General features: G+C 38.3%; 1 protein-coding gene across 2 annotated transcripts in view; it reads left to right on the forward strand.

The window, feature by feature from the left end:
• Window positions 1–27,707, forward strand: part of CERT1 (ceramide transporter 1) — a 130,877-nt gene that overhangs the window by 16,206 nt on the left and 86,964 nt on the right. For both annotated transcript variants that reach the window (XM_068966615.1, XM_068966616.1), the window contains exon 3: window positions 27,344–27,460. In XM_068966615.1, coding sequence (XP_068822716.1) covers window positions 27,344–27,460 — 117 coding nt within the window. The remainder of the gene's footprint in view (window positions 1–27,343; window positions 27,461–27,707) is intronic.

Below are 27,707 nucleotides of genomic sequence, written 5' to 3' on the forward strand. Positions count from 1 at the left end.
TCGTGATGCTTAACAGAAACAACACATTCAAGAAGACTAATTAGACATTGCTCCAAAGAAAACATATAGATAGCCAATAGGCACATGAAAAGATGTTCAGCATAACTAATTATTAGAGAAATGCAAATCAAAGCTACAATGAGATATCACCTCACACCAGCCAGAAAACAATTCACAAACAATAAATGCTGGAGACTGAGTGGAGAGAAGGGAACCATCCTACACTTTTGGTAGGAATGTCAGTTGGTACAGCCACTATGGAGAACAGTATGAGTGTTCCCTTAAACACTAAATATAGAGCTGCCATATGACCCTGTAGTCCCACTCCTGGACATATATTTAGAGAAGAGCATGATCCAAAAGGATACGGTGTTCATTGCAACACTATACTCAAGACATGAAAGCAACCTAAATGTCCATCAACAGAGGAATAGATAAAGAAAATGTGCTACATACAGATGTGGTGGAATATTACTCAGCCATGAGAAAAGAATGAGATAGTGCTATTTGCAGCAATATGAATGGACCTAGAGAGCATTATACTGAGTGAAGTAAGTCAGAAAATGGGAAATGTAATACGACTTTCCTTATATGCAGAATCTGAAAAGAAATGATACGAATGAGCTTACTTACAAAACAGAAGCAAACTCACAGATTTTCCAGATTTAGAGAAGGAGCTTATGGAGTTTATGATTGATTGCCGAGGGCAGGGTAGGGGGAGGATAGAGGAAAGAGATAGGGAGGTTGGGATGGACATGTATATAGTGCTCTATTTAAAATGGATAACCAACAAGGACCGATTGTAGAGCACAAGGAATTCTCCTCAATGTTATGTGGCAGCCTGGATGGGAAGGGAGTTTGGGGGAGAATGGATACATGTATATGTATGCTGAATCCCTTTGCTGTTCACCTCAAACTATCACAACATTGTTAATCAGCTATATCCCAATACAAAATAAAAACTTAAAAAGTCTATCATTCATGGGCTTTCAGGTCAAACCCAGATTTAGATCTTGGCTCTGTTACTTATGGCTAAAGGTACTTTCAGATGATTACTAAACTTCTCTGAGCTTCAGCTTTCTTAAGTGGTGAAAGGATGGAATGATTATGTGTATTAAACAAAATAACATAAAATACTTGTACTTTTGTTCTTGGCAACATAAGAGGCAGTCAGATTTCTTTAAGTTTATTTTGTGATATGCTTGTATTAGAAATAAAGCCTGCAGTTTTGAAAGAAGAAAGGAGAAGCTGGCAAAGACTTTTGTTAAAGGGAGACAAAGATGAAGATGCAAGTGACTTATTAAAGTTGAAATATGTGACATGCCATATTTGAACGGTTCTCATGCTTTTCCTATAAGCAGTTTCCTTGCACCAAGTAATTCTGTTTCACAACTTAAAAGAAATTATATGTGTGTGTATAAATAATAGCAAATGAAGCAACTGACAAACAACTAATCTCAAAAATATACAAGCAACTCATGCAGCTCAATTCCAGAAAAATAAATGACCCAATCAAAAAATGGGCCAAAGAACTAAATAGACATTTCTCCAAAGAAGACATCCAGATGGCTAACAAACACATGAAAAAATGCTCAACATCACTATCAGAGAAATGTAAATCAAAACCACAATGAGGTACCATTTCACACCAGTTAGAATGGCTGCGATCCAAAAATCTATGAAATGCTGGAGAGGGTGTGGAGAAAAGGGAACCCTCTTACACTGTTGGTGGGAATGCAAACTAGTACAGCCACTATGGAGAACAGTGTGGAGATTCCTTAAAAAACTGGAAATAGAACTGCCTTATGACCCAGCAATCCCACTGCTGGGCATACACACTGAGGAAACAAGAATTGAAAGAGACACGTGTATCCCAATGTTCATCGCAGCACTGTTTATAATAGCAACCTAGATGTCCATCAGCAGACGAATGGATAAGAAAGCTGTGGTACATATACACAATGGAGTATTACTCAGCCATTAAAAAGAATCCATTTGAATCAGTTCTAATGAGGTGGATGAAACTGGAGCCGATTACACAGAGTGAAGTAAGCCAGAAAGAAAAACACCAATACAGTATACTAATGCATATATATGGAATTTAGAAAGATGGTAATGATAACCCTGTATGCGAGACAGCAAAAGAGACAGATGTATAGAACAGTCTTTTGGACTCTGTGGGAAAGGGAGAGGGTGGGATGATTTGGGAGAATGGCATTGAAACATGTATAATATCATGTAAGAAACGAATCGCCAGTCTAGGTTCGATGCAGGATACAGGATGCTTGGGGCTGGTGCACTGGGATGACCCAGAGAGATGGTATGGGGAGGGAGGTGGGAGGCGGGTTCAGGATTGGGAACACGTGTACACCTGTGGCGGATTCATGTTGATGTATGGCAAAACCAATACAGTATAAAATATATATATGTATTATACTAAACAGCTTGCTCTTTTTATGCTTTCTGCATCTTCTGACTACTTTTTTTCTTTGTTCTATTGCTTATTGTATGTGTGTATGTGTGTTAAGGCATATTTTGCCTTTTTGAAAACCATATTTATTTAGGTATAATTTATGCTTGGTAAAAATCACCCTTTTAAGTGTACAGTTACAGTTTTCATAAATGTATATAGTCATGTGATCATTACGACAGAGTATAGATAATTTTCATCATCCCAAAAAGTTCTCGCCTGCCCTCTTTGTGATTAGTTATCGTTCCATCCTCAGTCTCTGGCAGCCACTGTTCTTATAGTTTTACCTTTTCCAGATTATATATAAAATGAAATCATACAGTATGCAACTCTTTGTGTCTGACTTTTCATTTAGTGTAATGCTTTTGGAGAATCATCCATGTTCTGTGTATCCTTAATTTACTCCTTTTTATTACTGAGTACTGTTCCACAGTGTACAAATACCACTGTTTGTTTGTCCATTCCCCACTTGATCTATGCTTCCAATTTGGGGCTACCATAAGTAAGCTGCTAATAATTCAAGTACAAGTCTTTGTGTAAATATAATGTTTTATTTCTTTGGGGTTTGGAATGGGAATTGCTGGGTCCTAGGAATGAGATTCAGAGAAGGCAATGGCACCCTACTCCAGTACTCTTACCTGGAAAATCCCATGGACGGAGGAGCCTGGTAGGCTGTGGTCCATGGAGTTGCTAGGAGTCCGACACAACTGAGCGACTTCACTTTCACTTTTCACTTTCATGCATTAGAGAAGGAAATGGCAACCCATTCCAGTGTTCTTGCCTGGAGAATCCCAGGGACGGGGGAGCCTGGTGGGCTGCTGTTTATGGGGTTGCACAGAGTTGGACATGACTGAAGCGACTTAGCAGCAGGAATAAGATTGCTGGGTCCTATGGTAAGAGTATGTTTAACTTTATAAGAAACTGCCAAGCTGTGTTCCAAAGTGGCAGTACCATTTTATATTTCTACCAGCAATGTATTAGAATTACAGTTGCTCACATTTTTTTCATTGCTTGTTTTTTTTTTTTTTAATTTGGTTGATTTTTTTATCTTAACTATTCTAGTAGTTGTATAGTGATATCTCATTGTGGCTTCAGTTTGCATTTTCCTATTGACTAATCATGTTGTACATCTTTTCATCTGCTTGTTATTTGTATCTCTTTGGTAATACATCTTTTCAAATCTCATTTCTGTTTGCCTTCTTGCTGTTGAGTTATGAAAGTTCTTTATATATTCCATATATCATAATTTCAGGTATGTATTTGGTAATATTTTCTGCCAAACAGACTGATTTTGTAACTGTCATTAGAAAATAACTTAAATTTAGAACCTATTTGTATGTATATTTTGCTTAATTTCAAGATTTTTAGTTTGGTCTTCAGTGGCACACAGCCATTTAATTAAAATTACAAAGCTTTAGATTGAAAATTACAAGCTAACAACTCATCGTATAGTGATTTCACTAGGGAAATTGGTATTACTCTTGAGCTTCTTCCTTGGAGTGATTGCTGTGTAGACTTAATCTCTGTCCTTTCTTCATTTAAGGAAGGAAGCATAGCTGATAAAAAGAATGAGATATGTTCTTAGTCCCTAAGTTAGAGAATATATATTATCCAAAAATTACTTCTAAAAATATGCTTTCCTATATTTTCATCTTTTAAAAAATGAGGATTTATCACTTAAGAAAGAAAAAGATCATTATAAATTGATTATGAGAGTACAAGAAACTAAGACATTATGACCAGTTGACACTCATCCAGAAATTCAGGTGATCTCTAAAGGACGGTGTCTTGAGGGAAGGAGACTGGATTGGGTAATAATTCTTGAAAACTTATATACAAACCCAGTTTCATGAAGTGAGGTTTTCTCCTGTTATGAAAGAGGTTTCATTTGGCTTTTAAAAAATTAGGAAGTTCTTCTAGGTAAAGATTCATGTACTGCATCTCTTTGCCCATGAAAGGAATAGTTGTTGTTCAGTCTCTCAGTCGTGTCCGACTCTACAACTCCATAGGCCACAGCACCAGACTTCCCTGTCCTTCAGCATCTCCCAGAGCTTGCTCAAACTGTGTCCGCTGAGTCGGTGATGCCATCCAGCCATCTTGTCCTCTGTCACCATCTTCTCCTCCTGCCTGCAGTCTTTCCCGGCATTGGGGTCTTTTCAAATGAGTCAGCTTTTGGCATCAGTTTGCCAAAGTATTGGTGTTTCAGCTTCAGTATCAGTCCTTCCAATGGACATTCAGGGTTGATTTCCTTTAGGATTGACTGGTTTGATCACCTTGCAATCCAAGGGACTCTTAGGAGTCTTCTCTAACACCACAGTTCAAAAGCATCAGTTCTTTGGCACTCAGCTTTCTTTATGGTCCAACTCTTACATCCAGAAATGACTACTGGAAAAACTATAGCTTTGACTAGATGGCCCTTTGTCAGCAAAGTGATGTCTTTGCTGTTTAATATGCTGTCTAGGTTTGTCATAGCTTTTCTTCCAAGGACTAAACGTCTTTTAATTTCATGGCTGCAGTCACCATCTGCAGTAATTTTGGAGTAATTTTGGAGCCCCCCCAAAATAGAGTCTGTCACTGTTTTCATTGTTTCCCCATCTATTTGCCATGAAGTGATGGGACCTCATGCCATGATCTTCGTTTTCTGACTATTGAGTTTTAAGCCAGCTTTTTTACTCTGCTCTTTCACCTTCATCAAGAGGCTCTTTAGTTTAGTAATAGAGTTATAAAAGAGTTTTAATCCCAAAAGGGAGAAGGGTAAGGAGATAATGTATATGTTAGTCACTCAGTCGTGTCTGACCTTTTGCAGTCCCATGGACTGTAGCCTCTGTCCATGAAACTCTCCAGACAAGAATACTGGAGTAGGTCGCCATTCCCTTCTCCAGGGCATCTTTCCTATTCAGGGATCAAACCCAGGTCTCCCACTTTGTTAGCAGATTCTTTACCATCTGAGCCATTAGGGAAGCCCCAAGGAGGCAACATAAGACAGAGAGTTAGAAGTTGGAAACGTGGACAAGTGCCACGTGAGCTTGCAGATCTGAGAAATCCAGCTCCAAAGCTATGAGTTGGGAGTGCTGTGAACTTGATTTACATCAGTCATGTAATACTTAAGTAGTACCAGATACCTCTTAAAATGAAAGTGGAAGTTTAAATAAGCAAGATGAGTCAAATGTGAGCTTAAGAAACAATCACATCCTCAGATTTTTCTCACACAACTTTGTGCAGTTGGATAATTGACCCACCCCTCACCTGACAAAAGATGGTGAATTGTTCTTTTAGAGTGGATAAAATAGTGTTTTCTGAGTTGGAAAGTGGGGGAATGTGCACTAGAAAAAAATGAAAGCAAGGAATCAGTGAATAAAGGGAGATTAAAGGAAGTATGCTGATAAAATATTGAGACCTCCCTCTAACCCATCCCGTTCCTATTCCCAACTTGATTCACAAAACACTAGCTAATAAACTTTCATCCTCAGAGGAGGAGGTTGCTAGAGTCTTCTCTGGAGAATCTGACCAACCTTAAGAGGAAATACCTAACAATAGCACTGGAACTTCCCCAACAAAGTCACCCGACTACCTAGATTATCACACAGTGAATCCCATCTTTGATTAGACTACCCATAGCCTTGCAGCTTTCAGGCAGCTTTTAGATCCCTCACTTTTAGAAATGAACAGTCAACACTACCAGGCCTGTGAGGAAAGTTTTCAGTATAAATGAAATCAAGAGAGTAAATGTAATACTAGGCAATAGATTACTCAAATAGTCCACAAAATAAGAAAATTTGTTACTTTTCTTAAAGAGCTAAGATGAGTATTTGGAATCATTAATCCAAAAAAGTATACTAAAAGAAAGGAAGAAGGTAAAAAAGAGCTCTTAGAAATGATTAATATGGTCAGTGATTTAAAAAAATCAAACAAATTGGAAGGTAGAATTATATACATTTCCCAAAAAGTAGCAAAAAGCAAAAGGATAGGAAATAGGAGAAAAGGTAAACTAAAGAAAGAGATTTGATATGTGAACTGTGGGAGCCTCAGAAAGAGAGAAAAGAAAACAACTTTCAATGCAAGAATATGAGAAACATTTACAGAAGTTGAGAGCATGGATTCTCACACCGAAAGGGCCAATGAAGATCCAACATAATAGGTGAAAAACAAACAAAAAAATCATGAAAGACATATTTTGAGGTGAGTCAGACCACTTCGGAGAAAAAATATCCTGAATGATTCAGGGATGGGGTGGGGGTGGGGGGCGCGGTGGTGGGGTAAGATCACAACAAGGACAAGGATTCAAAATAACTGTGGGCTTTTTGAGAACCCTGGTAGGTAAAATGGAAACGGTCATGCTTGCCTTCTGAAGAAATATTTTCAACATTGAGTTCTGTTTCTAGCTGAACCACTAAGGAAGTATAAGGGCAGATAAAAGCATTTTAAAATATGAAGGTCTTAAAAAATTTACTTCTTGTGGTTTTTGAAAAATGTTTTATTTTAGAGATACATAATTAAATATCTATGGATGAAATGGTATGTTTTGAATTTGCTTCAGAATAATCCATTTATTCAGGCATGAATTGGTAGAGGGTGTTGATGAAATGAAAATGACTATGAGTTAATTGTTGAAGCCAAATAGTGGCATGGGGATTGATTATTTTTGCATATCTTTGAGAATTCTCATAATAATAAGAAAAAAACAAACATTCTACAGACCTTTCTTCTGGAAAATGTGCCACTTGAAAACAAGGAAATATTAAATAAGAGGAACATAAGCAGAGAGCATTGACATTTTACCTAAAATATGATATCCAGGCCAGTAGTATCAGTATCAGCTGTGGACTTGTTGGAAATACAAATTCTCAAGCCCTACCTCAGACCTACTGAGTAAGAGGTTCTGGTTATAAAGTCCAGCATTATGCTTTGTTGACTTCGCTAAAGCCTTAAGACTGTGTGGATACCACAGTCACTATGGAATATTCTTCAAATGATAGGAATACCAGACCACCTTACCTGCCTCCTGAGAAATCTGTATGCAAGTCAAGAAGCAACAGTTAGAACCAGACATGAAACAGTGGATTGGTTCCAAATTGGTAAAGGAGTATGTCAAGGCTATATATTGTCACCCTGCTTATTTAACTTATATGCAGAGTACATCATGCGAAATGCTGGGCTTGATGAATTTCAAGCTGGAATCAAGATTACCAGGAGAAATATTGATAACCTCAGATATACAGATGGCAGAAAGTGAAGAGGAACTAAAGAGCCTCTTGATGAAGGTAAAAGAGGAGAGTGAAAAAACTGGCTTGAAACTCAGCATTCAAAAAACTAAGATGATGGCATCCTGTGCCATCACTTCATGGTAAATAGATGGGGAAAAAATGACAGATTTTATTTTCTTGGGCTCCAAAATCACTGCAGATGGTCACTGCAGCCATAAAATTAAGACTTTTACTCCTTGGAAGAAAAGCTGTGACAAACCTAGACAGTGTATTAAAAGAGACACTGCAGTGTATTAAAAGAGACATTACTTTGCCGACAAAGGTCCGTCTAGTCAAAGCTGTGGTTTTTCCAGTAGTCATGTATGGATGTGAGAGTTGGATTATAAAGAAGGCTGAGCGCCAAAGAATTGATGCTTTTGAACTGTGGTGTTGGAGAAGACTCTCGAGCATCCTTTGGACTGCAAGGAGATCAAACCAGTCAATCCTAAAGAAAATCAACCTGAATATTCGTTGAAAAGACTGATGCTGAAGCTCCAATACTTTGGCCACCTGATGTGAAGAGTTGATGCTGTGAAAGATTGAGGGCAAGAGAGGAAGGGGATGGCAGAGGATGAGATGGTTGGATAGCATCGCTGACTCGCTAGACATGAGTTTGAGCAAACTCCAGGAAATAGTGAAGGACAGGGAAGCCTGGCATGTTGCAGTCCATGGGGTCACAAAGAGTCAGACATGACTTAGTGACTAAACAACAGCAATTCTGTCTTGCTGCTGCTGCTAAGTCGCTTCAGTCGTGTCCGACTCTGTGCGACCCCACAGACGGCAGCCCACCAGGCTCCCCCATCCCTGGGTTTCTCTAGGCAAGAATACTGGAGTGGGTTGCCATTTCCTTCTCCAGTGCATGAAAGTGAAAAGTCAAAGTGAAGTCGCTCAGTTGTGTCCGACTGAGTGACCCCACGGACTGCAGCCTACCAGGCTCCTCCGTCCATGGGATTTTCCAGGCAAGAGTACTGGAGTGGGGTGCCATTGCCTTCTCTGCAATTCTGTCTTAGCAAACCCTTTAAATAATTCTGATGTGTGCTAGTTTTAGAACCAATCTCCTAAAGCAAAAAGGGTAGCTGTGCTCAAGTAAGAGAATGGACATGAACTGGTGGTTTATTCCATCTAATTTTCTTAACTGCTTCCTCTCTCAACTTTGATAGTTGATCTGACGTTGAGATCAAGTGGTGATATATTAATATAAAAGAAGAGAAATTACTGTTAGTTGTGCTCTTATTGCTGGTAATTTAAATGGATAATGTGTGTTAAGGCTGCAGACCTTGGGAAACTGTTGAGGCTAGGGATTGCCTCAGAAAGAAATAGTAATGGTTACAAGGAGAAGAAGTGAACATCCTCTACAGCAACCTGACTGTTGTCTAACTTATATCTCGGCATTCTCTGCTAAAATTGCCCATTGAATTCTCCAATGCCTATAATAGAATGTCTTTTTCCTCATCCAGTATCAGACACCTGTCTTTCCTCTGGGCTCAACCTAAACCACAGGTTTTCAAAGAACCACTTCTTGTCCTTATATCTGAGCTGTAAGATTTTTAGAAAAGGAAAATGGACAGACTAACGACTAGGTAGTAAGAGTCGTGCTAGGTGTTCTGCACGCCAACTCTTTTAGTCATCATCGTAATCTCCTTATACATAAGCAGATAGAGATTACCTTATGTTGTATGTTTACCGTTGGTATATATATGCTTTTATCTTGTGTGTGCCTTTGATTCTTATTATGGGAGAAATAGTAATTGTCTACTCCTATCGCAAGGTGGAAGGATTTCCTTTAGCCCAGTTATTCCCAAACATGTGTTCATCTAGAATCATCTAGAAGACTTGTTAAAAACAGATTCCTGTTGTATTTGCGGGTTCTATGTAAAAGTAAATCTGTTTTGGCAAAGACATGAATATTTTCAAGTTACTAAGTTGTTTTTACTATTTAGAAGACTTGGAAGGAATCAGCTTTTTCAGAGCAAAGGTCATTAAAATGTACTTTGATCTTAAAGCAGTTACAGTCAAATAAATTGTGGTAAAATTGGGGAACATACTAGTAGTGTTTTCATTATAAATATAGTGTATTTGGGATTCTACAATCGATTATTTTGAATTAAAGTTCCTTTACTGAATTATGATTTCTAGTGCCTAGCATAATGCCTTTATAAAAGGCTGTCAGTTGAATAATAGCAAAATTTTTTATTTCTGATGTGGATTTGATCTTCATAAGTTGTTAGATGTTTTTCAGAATTTTTGAAGATGATGCATGTGTGCCAAGTTGCTTCAGTTATATCTAACTCTTTGTGACCCCATGGACTGTATTCCACCAGGCTTCTCTGTCAATGGGATTCTCCAGGCAAGAACACTGGAGTGGGTTGCCATTTCCTTCTCCAGGGGATTCTTCCAACCCAGGGACTGAACCTGGGTGTCTTATGTCTCCTGCACTGGCAGGAGGGTTCTTTACCATTAGTGCCACCTGGAAGCCCCCCTGGGAAAAAGATGACTGGAGCTAAATAATGTTATGTCTGGCCCAAGATATGTTTTAAGTAGACGGCAATGGCACCCCACTCCAGTACTCTTGCCTGGAAAATCCCATGGATGGAGGAGCCTGGTAGGCTGCAGTCCATGGGATCGGGAAGAGTCGGACACGACTGAGCGACTTCACTTTGACTTTTCACTTTCATGCATTGGAGAAGGAAATGGCAACCCACTCTAGTGTTCTTGCCTGGAGAATCCCAGGGACGGGGGAGTCTGGTGGGCTGCCATCTGTGGGGTCACACAGAGTCGGACACGACTGAAGCGACTTAGCAGAGTGCAGCATATCAAAAGATGTTGATTTAAATGTTTACTTGCTATGAAATAGTATAACTTTATCATAATAGGAAATGTGCATAGATGCAAAAGTTTGCTTTTTATGATTCTTGTGACGAGTAGGTTATCCTCTATTTAATTGTAGACTGTTACCAATAAAATTTCATTACAAGTCCACAAGGGATTTGCAAAGATGGTGAGAAAAGATTATAATTTTATGTTCACTAACTTTTAGCTGATATTTGTCATTTTCTTTAATTATTAGTGCAGACAGAAATCACAGTAATGTTGTGTCTGTGACTTTTTCACCAACAGAAATAGATAGCATCACATGGCATGACATATATTGCAGATATCTTAAAATATCACTACCTGCCTCTTGCTATTAATTTGTAAGTATAAGCTAATAGGACTTCCCTATAGCTCAGATGGTAAAGAATCTGCCTGCAATGCAGGAGATCCGGGTTCAATCTCTGGGTCAGGAAGATCCCTTGGAGAAGGAAATGGCAACCCACTCCAGTATTGCTGCCTGAAGAATCCCATGGGCAGAGGAGCCTGGCGGGCTACAGTCCATGGGGTCGCAAAGAGTCGGACACGACTAAGGGACTAACACCCATAAGCTAATAGATATATTATTATATATTAATTTTAGACTTTCATTATGAGTTTTGTCTAACTTATTTTCTTCATAATCTAGGTATTTTGTTTTATACTTTTGAAAATACTGATCTGAGGAGTTTGAAAGTTTCATCAGATTTGCACAGGGGCACATGAACTGCATTTCACAGGACTGTACAGAACACTTTTGTAGCACTGGAATTTTGTTTTGAGTCTATTATTAATGTCTCCTCAAGTAATTGAAGATGAGAGAATATATCTAAATTTCTAAGTGAAATGAGGTATTTCAGGCTCAGTGAGGAAAGAAATTACCTTATACTATTCTTTCTCTTCCAGCCTCCAGCCTTTCCTGGGTTATAAGGTTTTGTATTGTCTGCCTCCGAAAACCTCCTCTCACCAGATTCCCCCTCATGGTATTACCTCCAGTCACGCTGCTCTTCTTTCAGTGCCTCATCTAGGCTTGTTCTCTCCTGCTGCAGATCTTCTCATGTTCTTTTCTTGCTCTCTGGAATGTTCTTACGTTATTCCATTTTATCCTTCCTCTATTGGCAGAGCTTAGAGTACTTCCTCTAAGTAGTACCAGTAGAGGTACTGCTACTTTGGAAGGCTTCTTTGGTTTCCTTGACTAGGTTACTTCTTCATTATAGGCTTACTTAACACGGTGCACCTTTCTTATCTGTAGTTGTGGTTGAAGTTTTACAGTTCTTAGGATTTGGTTAATGTGAGCTCTGCAGTTAGGGACTGTGCCTGTTCTTCCTCATCACTATATCCTGGGTGCCTTGACTAGTACTTGGTAAATCAGAGGTACTCATAACTATTTTATCTGTTAGTTGGTTACATGGATAGATAGATGAATGAAGGCTTTAAATCGTGTTTGTCTAGTAGAAATATAATGTGAGTCCCAAGTGCAAGCCACACGTGTTATGTGCTAAGTCGCTTCAGTCTTGTTGGACTCTTTGAGACCCTATGGACTGTAGCCCACCAGGCTCCTCTGTGGAGATTTTCCAGGCGAGAATATTGGAGTGGGTTGCTATCCTCGCCTCCAGGGGATCTTCCTGATGCAAGGATCGAACCCACGTCTCTTACATCTCCTGCATTGGCAGGCAGGTTCTTTACCACTAGTGCCACCTGGCAAGTCACATATACGTAATTAAGTTTTCTAGTTACAAAGGATTATTATATTTTATTTAACTTTATATATCTAAAATATTATCCTAATTTATAGTCATAAAATATTATTACTAAAATATTCCGTGCCATGCCTTCAAAATGCAGAGTGTATTGACATTTTACATTTCCAGCACATCTCGGTTCAAATCAGTCACACCTGGCTAGGGACCACTGCATCGAACAGCACTCATGTCACAGCATATTAAAAATGAAAAAATTGAGGCTGCCTGGATCATGGTCAGCCCTTTATTTGAGGACAGAAATTTAAGCCATTTTGTTTATTCAGAAATTATCAAAATTGAGGTAAAAATAAGAGACAGACTACCCAGAGGGTATATTAAGTCAATATGTTAAAAGAAAAAAGTTGAATAATGAATACTTACAATTTTCTTCTCCTGTGTATTTTTCTGAAGATTTGCAAATTAGGTTTACAAAAGTGATCCTGTTACAAGGATCAAATGACTCCTCTGCTCAAGCCTCCAATAACTTCCCAGCTCACTCAGCATGAAAGCCAAAGTACTTTATAATGACTCACAGTCAGGCTCTACGTGGTCAGGTCCCACAACCTCCTGCCTTCTTTGTCTACTCCACTCCAGCCATACAGGCCTCCTTACAATTGGGGGGAACAAAAACAAAAAATTGGGGGGAAGATAATTTGCAGCTAGGGGCCTTGGAGTTAATCAGAGTGACCTTGTCTGGGAATCTGTTCTGGAATCTGCTCTCTTAAACTAACACATATTTGTTAAGAAAGTTTTGTTTTTTAAGCATCATTTTTTATAGGGTGATCTAGGAAGGTTTCCCTGGCAAAGTATTACTGGTATTTTAATGAGTTTGATGCCACTAAATTTACAATAAGCCATTATATGCCACATTGCCAGTTTCAGTTGATATCAAATTGTAAGATTTGTCTATATTTTAGAGATAAAGGGGGTAGTTTTTATAATAAGTGAAATGGGGTATTTGAAAAGAAATTTCAAAGAGGAAAAGGAGTAAGGGGAGAGGTGACTGGGAAAGGAGCAGCAGTTGTAAAGACCCTCCTGGACCACTTGAAACAATTGTAAGCAGGCCTGTATGGCTGGAGTGGAGTAGACAAAGAAGGCAGGAGGTTGTGGGACCTGACCACGTAGAGCCTGACTGTGAGTCGTTATAAAGTACTTTGGCTTTCATGCTGAGTGAGCTGGGAAGTTATTGGAGGCTTGAGCAGAGGAGTGATTTGATCCTTGTAACAGGATCGCTTTTGGCTGCTGTGTTAAGAATAAATTGTCGGAGGCAGGAATGGAAGCAGGAAAATAAAATCAGGCAGCCGTAGGAGGCTCTTGCAAGTAATGCAGATGAGAAACAGTGGTGGCTTGGACCAGAGTTGTGTTGGTGAAGATTATGAGAAATGAATTCCAGATTATTCTGAAGGTAGAGCTTATAAAATTTGCAGATTTGTTGATGGATTCCTTGTGAGGTGTGAGGAACATGAGGAGTCAGATGATTTCAGGTCTAAGCAAGCCATAGTTACCATTTACAGAAATATGGAAGGAAGCCTGCAAGAGGAGAAGTTTGGGAAGTAAATCAGCTAATCAGTTTTGGATATATTGAGATGCCTCTTAGGCGTTCAAGAGAAGATGGAGGAGGCAATTAACTCAAAAGTCAACATGTCAAGGAAGAGGGCCTGTTGAGAGTTACAAGTTGTGTGTGTTTGTGTGTGCATAAATCACATTGTGTCCATGTGTGTATAAATTTATCTTTTGGTCCTTACATCATTGATTTCCTCAGAATTCTGCCCCCCTGCCCCTGGTGTGTTTAGTCTTTGATTTTAATGTTAGAAGTTTTCTCAAATGTTTGATGACATTGGCTTCCCTTGACAATGAGATACAAAGAGAGATTGAGCAACTGACTCTCACAGGGAACTGTTGACAGTAGAGAAGCATAGAGTTGATTACTGGTATCTTTTAATGTATCATTTTTAACTTTTTATTTTAAAATAACTTCATATAGAAAAGTTGTCAGAGTAATGTAGATAACTCCCAAGAACACCTAGATTCACCAGCATTTTGCTCTTCGTCTTAGCCAAAAGGCCAATAAGTGATCAGCAGTATTTTAACATTATTTTCTTTTCACCGTTGTTTCCCTTTACACACACACACACGCACACACACTTTTTTTTTTCTTGGTCATTTGAGAATACATAGTATACATCATGCATACTTTAGTGTATAATTTCCAAAAGATATTCTCCTACTAAATATGTAATTTGGCTATCAAAAATACAAGAAGTTTCATGTAATACCTTTTTCTAATCTACAGTCTACATTTATCACTTATTCCAGCAGTTTCCTTTATAGCATATTTTTTTCCTTCCAGTCCGAATCCAGTTCAGAGTATATATTGCATTTAATTTTCATGTCTCTCTCTCTCTTTTTTTAATCTGGAGCAGTTCCTTAGCCGTTCTTTGCCTGGCACAACATTCATGTTTTTAAAAAAATATAAACTAGTTATTTCATAGAATTTTATTCATTCAGAGTTGGTCTTACAGTTTTTCATGATTAGATGCAGGTTGTTCATCCTTGGTCAAATGCCTACCAGATGATATGACATCCTTCTCAGGACACCACAGCAGAGGCACGTGTTTCTGTCTGCGTCTCATGTGATGTGAATTTCAATCATCCAATCAAGGGATTGTCCAGTTTTCCTGCTTGTAGTGACTGTTCTTTTCCTTGAAATTAAAATGTTAGCTCTCTGGGAAGACGTTTAAGACCATGTATAAAAATCCTGTTCTTCATCAGACTTTTCCCCCTTTTTGATTTAGTAATCTTTTATGATGCCTGCCTAACCCTGATTTCTGTAATGATTGCAAAATGGAGATTTTCCAGTTCTGTAAACCATTTTCACATTTATGTCAGAATTCTTCTTTTTTGTTCTTTAAAAGCCCTGCTTTTGTTCCATTTGTTAACAGAATGGACTCATACATTCTTGAATTATTCCATGAACTATAATCCACTACTGTACTTAGGTATTTTGATGATCTAATTGCCCTTGATTTGGTTAACTGAAGTTCTTTAGAGCTGTTTCTTTGGTCCTTTTGGCATTCTCCCCCAGGACCACCTCCCCACCTCTAAAAAGTACCCCCTTACTTTTAAGCTCAAGATTTTCCAAGTTCATTGTGTACCTTACCTATTCTAGACCAGGAATCACCCATATCTCTAAGAGCCTTGATTACTTTCAGTTCAGTTCAGTCACTTCATCGTATCCGACTCTTTGCGACCCCATGAGCCGCAGCATGCCAGGCCTCCCTGTCCATCACCAACTCCAGGAGTTTACTCAAACTCATGTCCATTGAGTTGGTGATGCCATCCAACCATCTCATCTTCTGTCATCCCCTTCTCCTCCCACCTTCAATTTTTCCCAGCATCAGGGTCTTTTCAAATGAGTTAGTTCTTCACATCAGGTGGCCAAAATATTGGAATTTCAGCATCAGTCCTTCCAGTGAATACTCAGGACTGATTTTCTTAAGGATGGACTAATTGGATCTCCTTGCAGTCCAAGAGTCTTCTCCAACACCACAGTTCAAAAGCATCAGTTCTTTGGTGATCAGCTTTATTTATAGTCCAACTCTCACATCCATACATGACTACTGGAGAAACCATAGCTTTGACTAAATGGACCTTTATTGGCAAAGTAATGTCTGCTTTTTAATAAGCTGTCTAGATTGATCATAACTTTTCTTCCAAGGAGCAAGTGTCTTTTAATTTCATGACTGGAGTCACCATCTGCAGTGATTTTGGAGCCCCCCAAATAAAGTCTGTCACTGTTTCCACTGTTTCCCCATCTATTTGCCATGAAGTGATGGGACCAAATGCCATGATCTTAGTTTTCTGAATGTTGAACTTTAAGCCAACTTTTTCACTGTCCTCTTTCACTTGCATCAAGAGGCTCTTTAGTTCTTCACTTTCTGCCATAAGGATCGTGTCAGCTGCATGTCTGAGGTTATTGATATTTCTCCCAGCAATCTTGACTCCAGCTTGTGCTTCATCCAGTCCAGCATTTCTCATGACGCACTCTGCATAGAAGTTTAATAAGCAGGGTGACAATATACAGCCTTGACATACTCCTTGATTGCTTTGGGTAGGTGGAATCTTGTGGTGGGAGTGGGATCTTACTACTCACTACAGACTTTGTCTTCCTCTTTTAAATATTGCACCCTTTCCTCAGCCTTCCTTGATATCCATTAGTTTAGGGGTTCCTTTAGTTTAACATACCCAAATAGAAAACCTCTAATCTGCTGGAGTTTGGCTATTTTTAGAGATGTTGTCTAGGCAGACTAATTGTTTCTTTTAATCAACCTGTTTGTAGCTTCAAATTACTGATTCTCATTCTTTTATTCTTTCTGTGGTTCTGTGGCACAAATACGCGTGCTGCTTAGCCTGTCCTCCCCCACCCCTTGTACTTCAGTGAGTCTGGTTTGGGGAATTCTAAATGAATATGCAAACTGGAGCTGACTGCCATTGCCGGGGCTAACAATCTCTGCTGGTTATATACTAATGGGGAGCAGTAGACAAACAAAAGCACAAGTTTTTTCTTCTTTCTTGCTATCTGGGGCTGCTGGAGAATGAGGGAATCCCACAAATGAGAAGCCAAAGAAGGGCAACTCAAAATTGTGTCTATAAACGCTCCCCAAGTCTCTGGCTGACTCCTGAGCCATGCATGCATGAGGCAGATGGAAAGAAGTCTGGGGTGTTACCTGAGTTACTGCTACTATGGCAGAGACTTGGGGATGCTAAAACTCCTTTAAAGAAAACTGCCATCTTTTTAACTGTAAGAACCAAAAGGGGCACAGTTAATGAATAATCCAGAAAAAAAAAGAGCCAGAGAAGAAGAACCCCAAATTCTGAGTTTAACCCTCTGTGCAGATTTGTACCTGATCCTCAGCAGTGTATGTACAGGCCAGACCAAAACCTTCTGAACTAAGGTCCTAGATGCTGCCCATTAAACACACAGAAGAATTGGTCTGCAAAAATTTTTGCCCACTATTTTTGTTTCGAAACAAACAAAAATAGTGTTTTTCAGAATAATACAATAGAATCCAGAGTTCATAACCTACCATTCGCAATGTCCAAGATAAACTCACACAACATACAAAGAGCCAGGAAATTGAAACACATTCTCAAGGGCAAAGACATGAATAAATGCAAAGTTAAAGATATTGGAATTACCTGACAAAGGTTTTAAAGTAAAATTATTTTTATAATAATTTGAGGTAAATTATAATTATAATTTTTTAAGGTAAAAGAAAATACGCTTATAATGAATAAAAGGTAGCTGAAACTAAGAAGAGACAAAGAATACATCTGAAATGAAAAACATTCACTGCATAGGATTTGTAGCAGATGAAGATGACAGAAAATCAAGATTTTGAATTTAGAGCAAAAGAAGTGATTCTTAATAACAGATGTTTAGGATTTTGTGTTTGTTTTTAAATGAGCAGAATGTCAGGGATCTCTGAGGCAATTTCTAATTAAATGGCCTTTAGAAGTCTCAGGAGAGGGAAAAGGGTAAAAAAAAATTGAAGAAATTATAGTAAAATCTTAGCAGATTTGGTGAAAAATATAAATTTACAGATTCACGAAACTGAACAGACACATAACAGGATACTCATAGTAATCATAGTCAAACTGTAAAAACCAAAGGTAACAAAATGCTGCAAGTAGCCATGGAGAAATACCATACATACTGGAGACAGTGATTCAAGTTACCATACACTTCTCATTAGATACCGTAGAGGCTCAAAGACAAAAAGCTTTCCATTCAGAACTCTGTATTCAATGAAAATTATCCTTCAAAAATGGAATGAAATAAAGATGTTTTCAGATGAAGGAAAATTAAGGGAACTTGTTGTGGGTGGGCCTGCCTTAACAAATGCTAAAGGAAGTTTTTCTTGCTGAAGGGAAATACACTAGAGGCAAAGTCAGATCTTTAGGAGCTAATGAAGAGCACAGAGAAAAGAAATATGTGGGTAAATAATAAGGGTATATTTTCCTGGAGAGGGGCATGGCAACCCACTCCAGTATTCTTGCCTGGAGAGTCCCCATGGACAGGGGAACCTGGTGGGCTACAGTCCATGGGATTGCAAAGAGTCAGTCAGACACAACCGAAAGACTAAGCACCGCACAGGGTTATATTTTCCCCTCTTACTGCTTTTAAGACACTAAAAATGTAAATAAACCAATGGCTAAAACATTGAATTTTCAAATTCCTGCCTAACCAAGAAAACACACCCATAGGATTTCACCACCATATTCTTTCATACATTCAATGAAATAATCCCAATCTTACACAGACTCTTTACAACACACATTATGTGGGCAGTATAACCATGCCTCAGTCATTTTAATTCACTGTATTAACAAACGAAAGAGAAAAATTTGTAACAAATTTCAGTAAAGGCTGACAAGTAAAAAAGAGAGAAGTGTTTGACAAAATTCAATACTACTTAGTATTGAAAATAAAAATTCTTAGAGAACTAGGAATAACATCAACCTAATGAAAGACATCCACAAAAACACACAACTGACATCAAGCTTAATTGTGAAATACTATGCCTTTCCCCTAAGATTAGATATAGGGCAAAGATAATCTGTCCTTATCACTTCTGTTTAACATTGTTCTGGACATCCTGGTCATTTCAGTAAGGCAAAAAATATATATTTAAAAAGACATAAATATCAGAGAGGCTAAAGTAAAGCTGTTTGCAGGTGACATCGTTTTCTGAAAGTGAAAGTGAACGTCGCTCAATCGTATCTGACTCTTTGAGACCCATGAACTATACAGTGTTTGGAATTCTCCAGGTCAGAGTACTGAAGTGGGTAGCCTTTCCCTTCTCCAGGGGATCTTCCCAACCCAGGGATCAAACCCAGGTCTCCCTCATTGCAGGTGGATTCTTTACCAGCTGAGCCACAAGGGAAACCCAAGAATACTATATAATAGGGTAATAATTAATAATAAATAATTAATAATAATAGGGTAGTCTATCCCTTCTCCAGCGAATCTTCCTGACCCAGGAATCAAATTGGAGTCTCCTGCATTACAGATGGATTCTTTACCAACTGAGCTGTCAGAGAAGCCCGACGTTGTTCTTTATAAATTCCTTCACATTTATTAGGTAAACAGTTTTGACAACTACTAAGTGAATTTTGCAGGATTGTAGAATATAAGTGAAACTTGCTTAGTCTTATCTGACTCTTTGTGACCCGGTGGACTGTACAGTCCATGGAATTCTCCAGGCCAGAATACTGGAGTGGGTAGCCTTTCCCTTCTCCAGGAGATGTTCCCAACCCAGGAATCGAACCCAGGTCTCCTGCATTGCAGGTGGGTTCTTTACTTTACCAGCTGAACCACAAGGGAACCCTGTAGAATATAAAGTTAATATACAGTTACAAAATGTACTATCATATACACTAAGCAAACTGGCTTTTAAAAAATGCTTATTTGGCTAGGCTGCATCTTGGTTATGGCCTGTGGGATCTTTGATTCTCATTGTGGCAGGCAGGATCTTTCATTTGTGGTATGTGAACTCTTAGTAACACTAACTGAATTTTTAAAACAATTCCATGCACAGTAGCATAAAAAAATTACCTCAGGAATCAGTCTAATGTTATATACTGTACTTTGGACACTGTTACCTGCAAACTGTGTGAGATTGTCAAGATAAAGAAGACCTAAATGGAGAGATATTATGTTCATAGATTAGAAGCCTCAGCATTGTTAAAGTATCACATCTTAACATAATAATCTATAGGAAATCTAAGATACTAATGCCCTTGGTAATACAATTTATCTGGAAGCATAAATTATGTAATGCAAACTACCTAGACTAAGCAAAGCGGGTTTTTGAAAGAAGAGTTTAGTTTGAGGATGTAATACTACATGATTTCAAGATTTGCTGTTGTTAAGCAGCAATAATTAAAATACTGGTTTTGGAGTAAGAATAGACATTATAGATCAGGGGAACAGAATAGAGATCCTATAAGTAAATCAAGCAAGGATGTGGAGTAATAAGTACATTTGATAGACTGCCAGTAAGAAGGTAAAATGGCTGCAGCTACTTTTGTCAGTTCTTTAAAGTTAACTGTTTGTCTATTTTATGAGTCAGTCAGCCCATTTCTAAGTCCAAAGAAGTAAAAATTTCGGATTCATGTCAGTGTATGGCAAAACCAATACAGTATTGTAAAGTAAAATAAAGTAAAAATAAAATTTAAAAAATAAATAAATAAATAAAATTGGATTCATGTCAATGTATGGCAAAACCAATACAGTCTTGTAAAATAAAGTAAAAAAAAAAAAAGACGTAAAAATTTGTATCCTTACAAGACATGAACTTTTGACCAACTGCAGGTATGAATAAGTAAAATATGTCATATCCAGCATTATTAAACTCTTCTCAGCAATAAGAAGTTATCAATAAGACACAGCAGTATGAGTAAATCTCAAGATAGTTATACCAAGATACATTTATATAAATTTAGCAAAAGTGAACACTAATATACAGTGAAAGGAAGATCCTTGGTTTCTGGAAGCTGGTGACAGAGGAATAGATGTTCTGCAGACAGGATAAGTCCTTTGGGGGCTACAGAGATGAAAACATTTCCGTCGTGATATGGTATTGATTTCATGGGTTTCTATACAAGTGAAAATGCCATTGAATTGTACACATTAAATGGATAAATAGTTTATTATATATTAATTATATGTCAAACTTTATTAAAATTTGGTTGGCTTTCTTTGAATTTCTAGGGAAATCTTCCTACACCCTCTCCACTGAGTTTAACTTTTTTAGTTAATCTTTTCATTCCACTTTTCCTCCCACTAGAGAGATTCCTTCTAAATCATCCTGTCATACTGTGCTAATCTAGAATTTTCCATCTTCTGCATAACTCTGCTGTGGGCATTTTCCTTAATGTCTTCCTGGGAAGTCCCTTTGCTGCTGCTTTTCCTGGATCTCCATTGCTTCTTACTTCTCTTGGTTACTTCTTCATTTTGATGAAGCATATCTTCCGGTTCTGAAAGGTAACTTTTCTATATCTTTGTGGTTTAGAACTTTCGTGCTGATTAAGTGCCCAGTTATGAAACCCTTAAGTATTATTACTATATGTCTTTTCTCTCAGATTACTTAGTTTTCCTATAGATGAATCTTCCTTACAGGCAGAAGGAGATAGAAGGAACAAGTATGGGTACAAGACTTTTGGGAATCAAGTAAGGGAAAGAATCCTTTAATATGAACACTGTCCCTTATCTGCTTTTTTCACCTTTCCTCGTTTATAGGAATGTGCCTTCTTCCTACACCTGTCTGGTACCAACTCTCTGAAAGGTGGGGCCTCTAATGTTACTGCGCAGTGGGATAGGCAGATGAGGTTCCAGGGGTCTAGTTCCACTTTTTAACGACTTTTGGTTAGTTTTGTTTTCAGCTCTTCCCATGCCTTTACCTTTAGTGCTACTTGATGCCTCCAAAACAAATGGCTTTTTTTTGTCTTTTCCCTTGTGTGTATTTACTTTTCAGCATATTCAGACCTGTTAGTGTCAGTTACACATTCCAGCTTCAAATTTTGTTGGCAACTGTTTTCCTTCTTTTTCTTTGTGGATATATGCCCCTTTTCCTGTAAGGGTATTTTGATAGATAATGGATGCTGTGGTATGTGTTAAAGCCTTAATTCTCACTGTGATGGTAATCTGGAAGTGGGGACTTTGGGAGGAATTTGGATTTAGTTGAGGTCATGTAAGTACAGCCCCCGTGGTGACACTGGTACCCTTATGAGAGGATGAAGAAACCCGAGAGCTCTCTGTCCTCCATATGACGGCATACCTAGACGGCAGCCGTTGGCAAACCGGAAAGAAGGCCCTCACTGAGCGCCCTCCCGTGCTCACACCCTGAGCTTGGACTTCCAACCTCCAGAACTGTGAGAAATTTCTGTTGTTAAAGCTACCTCTGGGGCTTCCAGGGCTCAGAGGTAAAGAATCTGCCTGCCAGTGCAGGAGACATGGGTTCCATCCCTGGGATGGGAAGATCCCCAGGAGGAGGAAATGGCAACCCTGTCCAGTGTTCTTGCCTGAAGAATCCTATGGACAGAAGAACTTGGCGGGCTGCAGTCCACTGGGTCGCAAAGAGTCAAACGTGACTTAGCGACTGAGCATGCAGCACACGCCACGTAGTTAGATTGTAAAACTTCACTAATAAAACAATCAAAAAAGCTACCCAGTGTATGCTGGGTTTTCCTTTTAGAACAGCCCTAAGAATAAATAAGACAGACCAAGAGTAGATACAAATGCCAGTTCACCTTTTGATACGTCTGTTGTTGTTGACAGTGAATGTTGACATGGTTAAGGATGAGGCCTGTCTACATTTTCTTTTATGTTGTTGGCCTTCTTCCCTAGCATGTGCATTCTCATTCTCAGTGGGCCCCTATACTTGGTTCTTGGGAAAGTGAAATAATCTCGGTATTTACAATATCTTATGTGGCCTCCAAGAAAAATCAGCTGGACAAAATCTTAGTTCTTACTGTTTGATCGCTCTCACTAAGGAGAATTTGTTTTCCCTTGGAGTAGGGGTGACAGTGGAAAAAGCTTGAGAATCATTGTTTCTTCTTTCTTAAATTAATTTCACAGAATGAGCCTTCAGATTGAGTTTATTTCCTGCAACCCTTTTTCCTGGGTATAATATATCTTTTGGATCTGTGATTTGAACATTTCATTTAAAGGTAGTATCGGAACTTCCCTGGTGGTTCAGTGGTCAAGACTCTGTGCTGCTGGTGCAGGGGTCGCAGGTTCAATCCCTGGTCAGAAAACTAAGATCCCTAGGGCCAGAGATCCCACATGCCTGCCTGGTGGGGCTAAAAGATTAAAAAAAGAAGAAAAGATAGTATCTTTGAATTTTTTTGTTACATTTATTGCATTTTCCTCTTTTAAAATACCACTTAAATCATTTGCTTGACCTCCTTTGTTCACTCATTATATTTCTTTCACTTTGTATTTTTCTCTTTCTGTTTAGAAAACACTTATTTGCTTTTTATTGCTGCTTCTGATGTAGTTTCAACTCATTTCTTTTTTCTTAGCTCTTTTAGCTTATTTTTCATTGCTTGCTGGTTTATCTCTTCTTTAGATTTTTCAGTTATATTTTTCTGAAGATAGCTCATGCTATTTCTTACATCTACCACCTCTTGTATTTTTTCATCTAATTTTGTTCTTTATCCCTTATTGGTTTTCTCCTAATCATCTGTCAGGGCTACAACTAGGATAAGACCAACGAGGGACTAACTTAAGTTGTAAAATTTAAGATAGCTTCAAAAAACTCAGTAATCAAGATAAATAGTATTAATGTTTTTTTGTTAGAGTAATCCATGACTTCACTTTCACTTTTCACTTTCGTGCATTGGAGAAGGAAATGGCAACCCACTCCAGTGTTCTTGCCTGGAGAATCCCAGGGACGGGGGAGCCTGGTGGGCTGCCGTCTATGGGGTCACACAGAGTCGGACATGACTGAAGCAACTTAGCAGCAGCATGATGAATAAAATATCCACAATGAAATTCTAAGTAAAGATTAGTTTTCTTTGAATTAAAGTCTAACTATCTACAGTGGTTCCCCCCACCCCATCAGCAGTTTTGATTTCTGCAGTTTTAGTTACCTATAAGATCTGAAAGTATTAAGTGGAAAATTCCAGAAATAAACAGTTGGTAAATTTTAAATGGCACATTATTTTGAGCAGCATAATGAAATCTCATGCAGGCTGCTCTGTCCCTGGTGGGCCATGGCTTGTTCCTTTGTCCATATCCATGCTGTGTATACTGCTGCTGCTGCTAAGTTGCTTTGGTCGTGTCCGACTCTGTGCGACCCCATAGACAGCAGCCTACCAGGCTCCCCTGTCCCTGGGATTCTCCAGGCAAGAACACTGGAGTGGATTGCCATTTCCTTCTCCAGTGCATGAAAGTGAAAAGTGAAAGTGAAGGCGCTCAGTCGTGTCCGACTCTGTGTGACCCCATAGACGGCAGCCCTGTCCATGGGATTTTCCAGGCAAGAGTACTGAAGTGGGGTGCCATTGCCTTCTCCGGCTGTGTATACTGCCTGCTCCTTAATACCTGTATAGGAAAACACATAGGGCAGTTGACCCTTGAAACAACACAAGTTTGAACCCCACAGCTCCACTTACACTCAGGATTTTTCAGTAGTGTATAATACCTGTAGTACTGCCCAATCCAGGAGTGGTTGAATTCGAGGATGGTGAGCCCCAGATGCAGAGGAATGACTGTTAAGACACTCAGGCTTTCTGCAGCACCAGACCCCTAATCCTGCTGTCGTTCACAGGTCAGTTCTCTCTGTAGGATTTGGTACTACCTACAGTTTCAGGCATCCACTGGGGGTCTTGGGATATATTTCTCATAGATAAAGGGAGACTGTTGTATTATGTGTTTGAGTATGTGTGTGTTGAGACATGGTGTAAACTTTTTGTCTAGACTTTGATTTACCCTCTTAAACACACCTCTTAACAAATCTGTCATTTCTTTAGCCTTGTAGATTTAGCTTCCTGCACGTCTTGACTTTTTAGGGATGCAAAGCTTCTGTGTTGTTTACATACTACCACCTAAAAATTGGTAGATCCCCCTTCTGTGCCACCTATCCCTCAGACTGCTGATGGTAGAAATGGCTACTTTGTGTACACTTTCAGTCAGCTCCATCTCTCTGAGCAGATATTGAGATACTGCTTCTCATATAAATGTGATATTCAAATGAAGTTTTCAAATTCTTTAATTCTAGATTTGTAGAGTATCATTCCATTCCTATGTATAACATTTTTATCTATTAAGGGCTTAAAGTTCTCCATATATTGAAACTTTGAAACATAGGGGAAAGAAAACATAACATTTAGTAATTTGGCAAAGTTTACTTATGTTGATTTCAGGTTTTATTAAGTCACTCACACCCAGAGAAATCTTACTGACAAGTTTCTGTTTTTAGGAATATTTAAAATGTGGCATAGGACTCTTTGGAAGATTATAAGGAAATTTTGAAGATATGAAAGCTGGAAAAAGAATTGGCTGGGGAAACTAGTAAAGTTTGAACAATAGGTGACCCTCCATATCCACTAGCTCAGCATCTGCAGATAGGGAGAGCTGGTTGTACTGAGCTGTTTTATGTGTGGGACTTAGGCATCTGAAGTTTTGGTGTCCAAAGGAGTCCTTAAAACAGTCCCCAGCAAAAAATAAGCAATGGCTGTATATATATTACCTTTTTATTTTCTAAAGCTTTAATGAAAATATTGAACACAATATAAAATATAAATCCTTTTTAAGAATAGTCACTGGACAGCAAAAAAGACACAGATGTGTATAATGGACTCTTGGACTCAGAGGGAGAGGGAGAGGGTGGGATGATTTGGGAGAATGGCATTGTAACATGTATACTATCATGTAAGAATCGAATCGCCAGTCTATGTCCGACGCAGGATACAGCATGCTTGGGGCTGGTGCACGGTGATGACCCAGAGAGATGTTATGGGGAGGGAGGTGGGAGGGGGGGTTCATGTTTGGGAATGCATGTACACCCGTGGTGGATTCATGTCAATGTATGGCAAAACCAATACAGTATTGTAAAGTAAAATAAAATAAAAATTAAGAAAAAAAGAAGTCACTGCAAATATAATAATGATGATATCTCAGAATAAAAGTTTAAAAACCTCTGGGCTATTTAGAACAGTAGACTGATCAGATAAATTATTTACTTTGTTCTTCAGATAGTACATATGCTTTCCTTCCTCCAAGAAGCTTTTCTTAATGACTGGACTTCATTCTCAAGATCTATGAATATTTAGCTTTCAGTTTACAGTCATAGTTTTGAGTGTTAAAGTTGTCTTTTGCATATTTCTATATTCATAGTGACTGAAGCAGGGTTTGCAGCCTTGTCTCTTCCTGTCTCTTCTCTCTAGCATGCACTGCCTCCCACTGTAGTCCTCACTGCGATGCCCAGCACATAGTGACTCAGAGCTTCAACTTTTATCTTTTAGCCAGTCAGAACCATGAATTAGTTTTCTTAATATTAAAAGAGAAATTGATTCATAGGCTAAAGAACATTGTGGAATTAGCTTATATTGTTTTTGTTGAATAACTGATAAGATAAAAGATTGATACTGTTAAAGGTGGGAGAGAATAAACACAATATGTAGATTGCATTCAGCTAGTAAGTTTATTACTATATAGACCAGGGAGGAGTCTCTTTCCTCTAAGGCTAAGCTATTTCACAGAAGAGGACATTGTACTTTATCCAGTAGAAGAAGAGGTTGTATTTGTGATATGATCCTGTCATATTTGAACTCATTCACTGAGAGAAAAACAAGTATATAAAATATTTATTTTATATATTGTTTTGAAGAATGTGAAACACTGAACCAGATATTTTACATTTGCACTAATTCTTATATTTTGATAAAGGTGGTTTCCTCTAACATAGGTCTAATGCAGTGTTCATTTTACTTTTGCTTTTCATTAGAGACTCTCTTGGCTATTAAAATAAAAGATGTAAAAAAGCCTAGAAGTTATCTTTGAGATATCTTTTGAGATATTTAATGTTATTTTTTGATAGAATATAAAAATCTCTTGCTTATCAAATTTAATGAAATAAGACTATTGATGAGAATTTACTTTTGAATAATGAAAGCAGAAAAATATCAGTAAATGTCTTTTGTAAAACTTAGTGCTTTCAGTGATATTCCCACTACTTTACACTGACTCAAAGCGTTGGATGGAAAATATTTTACCTCTTTTTTAAAAACATGTCTGTAGTTCATGTGTCAGTTCATTTGTAGAAATAGTGAATGAGCATGGTTTTTGGTAATTATACCTTTGCTGTGCTTTTTATCTGAAATATCTTCAAAAAGTTATTTGAGTACAAAAAGAATAACAACAGTCTCTCACCGGCCAGAATGGGTATGTTCATGTTTTTGCTGTGGAGTATAACACTTCTAAGAATATAATTAGCTTTGCTTTTCCTTTTCTCCCTTTTTTTCTCCCACAGCCTCATGATTTTGATGAATGCCGATTTGATATTAGTGTCAATGATAGCGTTTGGTATCTTCGTGCTCAAGATCCAGATCACAGACAGCAGTGGATAGATGCCATTGAGCAGCACAAGGTGGGTCTCTAGTGTTTACCTGTCTAAAGAGACTGAGGCAAGAGACTCGTGGTAAACACCGCTAAAAGAACATTGATCTGTATGTGTGTACTGAATAGTTGAACATAATATTTTGGGTTATAAAAATTAAAGCAATACAGGTGTAAATTTTTGAAATGATTTTGTTTCTAACATTTGAGTTATACTAAAGGATTGCCATGATAAATATTTTTAATTGATGATTAAAGCAAAATATGCCCTTTTGTAT

The sequence above is a fragment of the Capricornis sumatraensis genome, chromosome 2 (assembly GCF_032405125.1).
Source record: "Capricornis sumatraensis isolate serow.1 chromosome 2, serow.2, whole genome shotgun sequence".
In the NCBI taxonomy this organism is placed as follows: domain Eukaryota; kingdom Metazoa; phylum Chordata; class Mammalia; order Artiodactyla; family Bovidae; genus Capricornis; species Capricornis sumatraensis.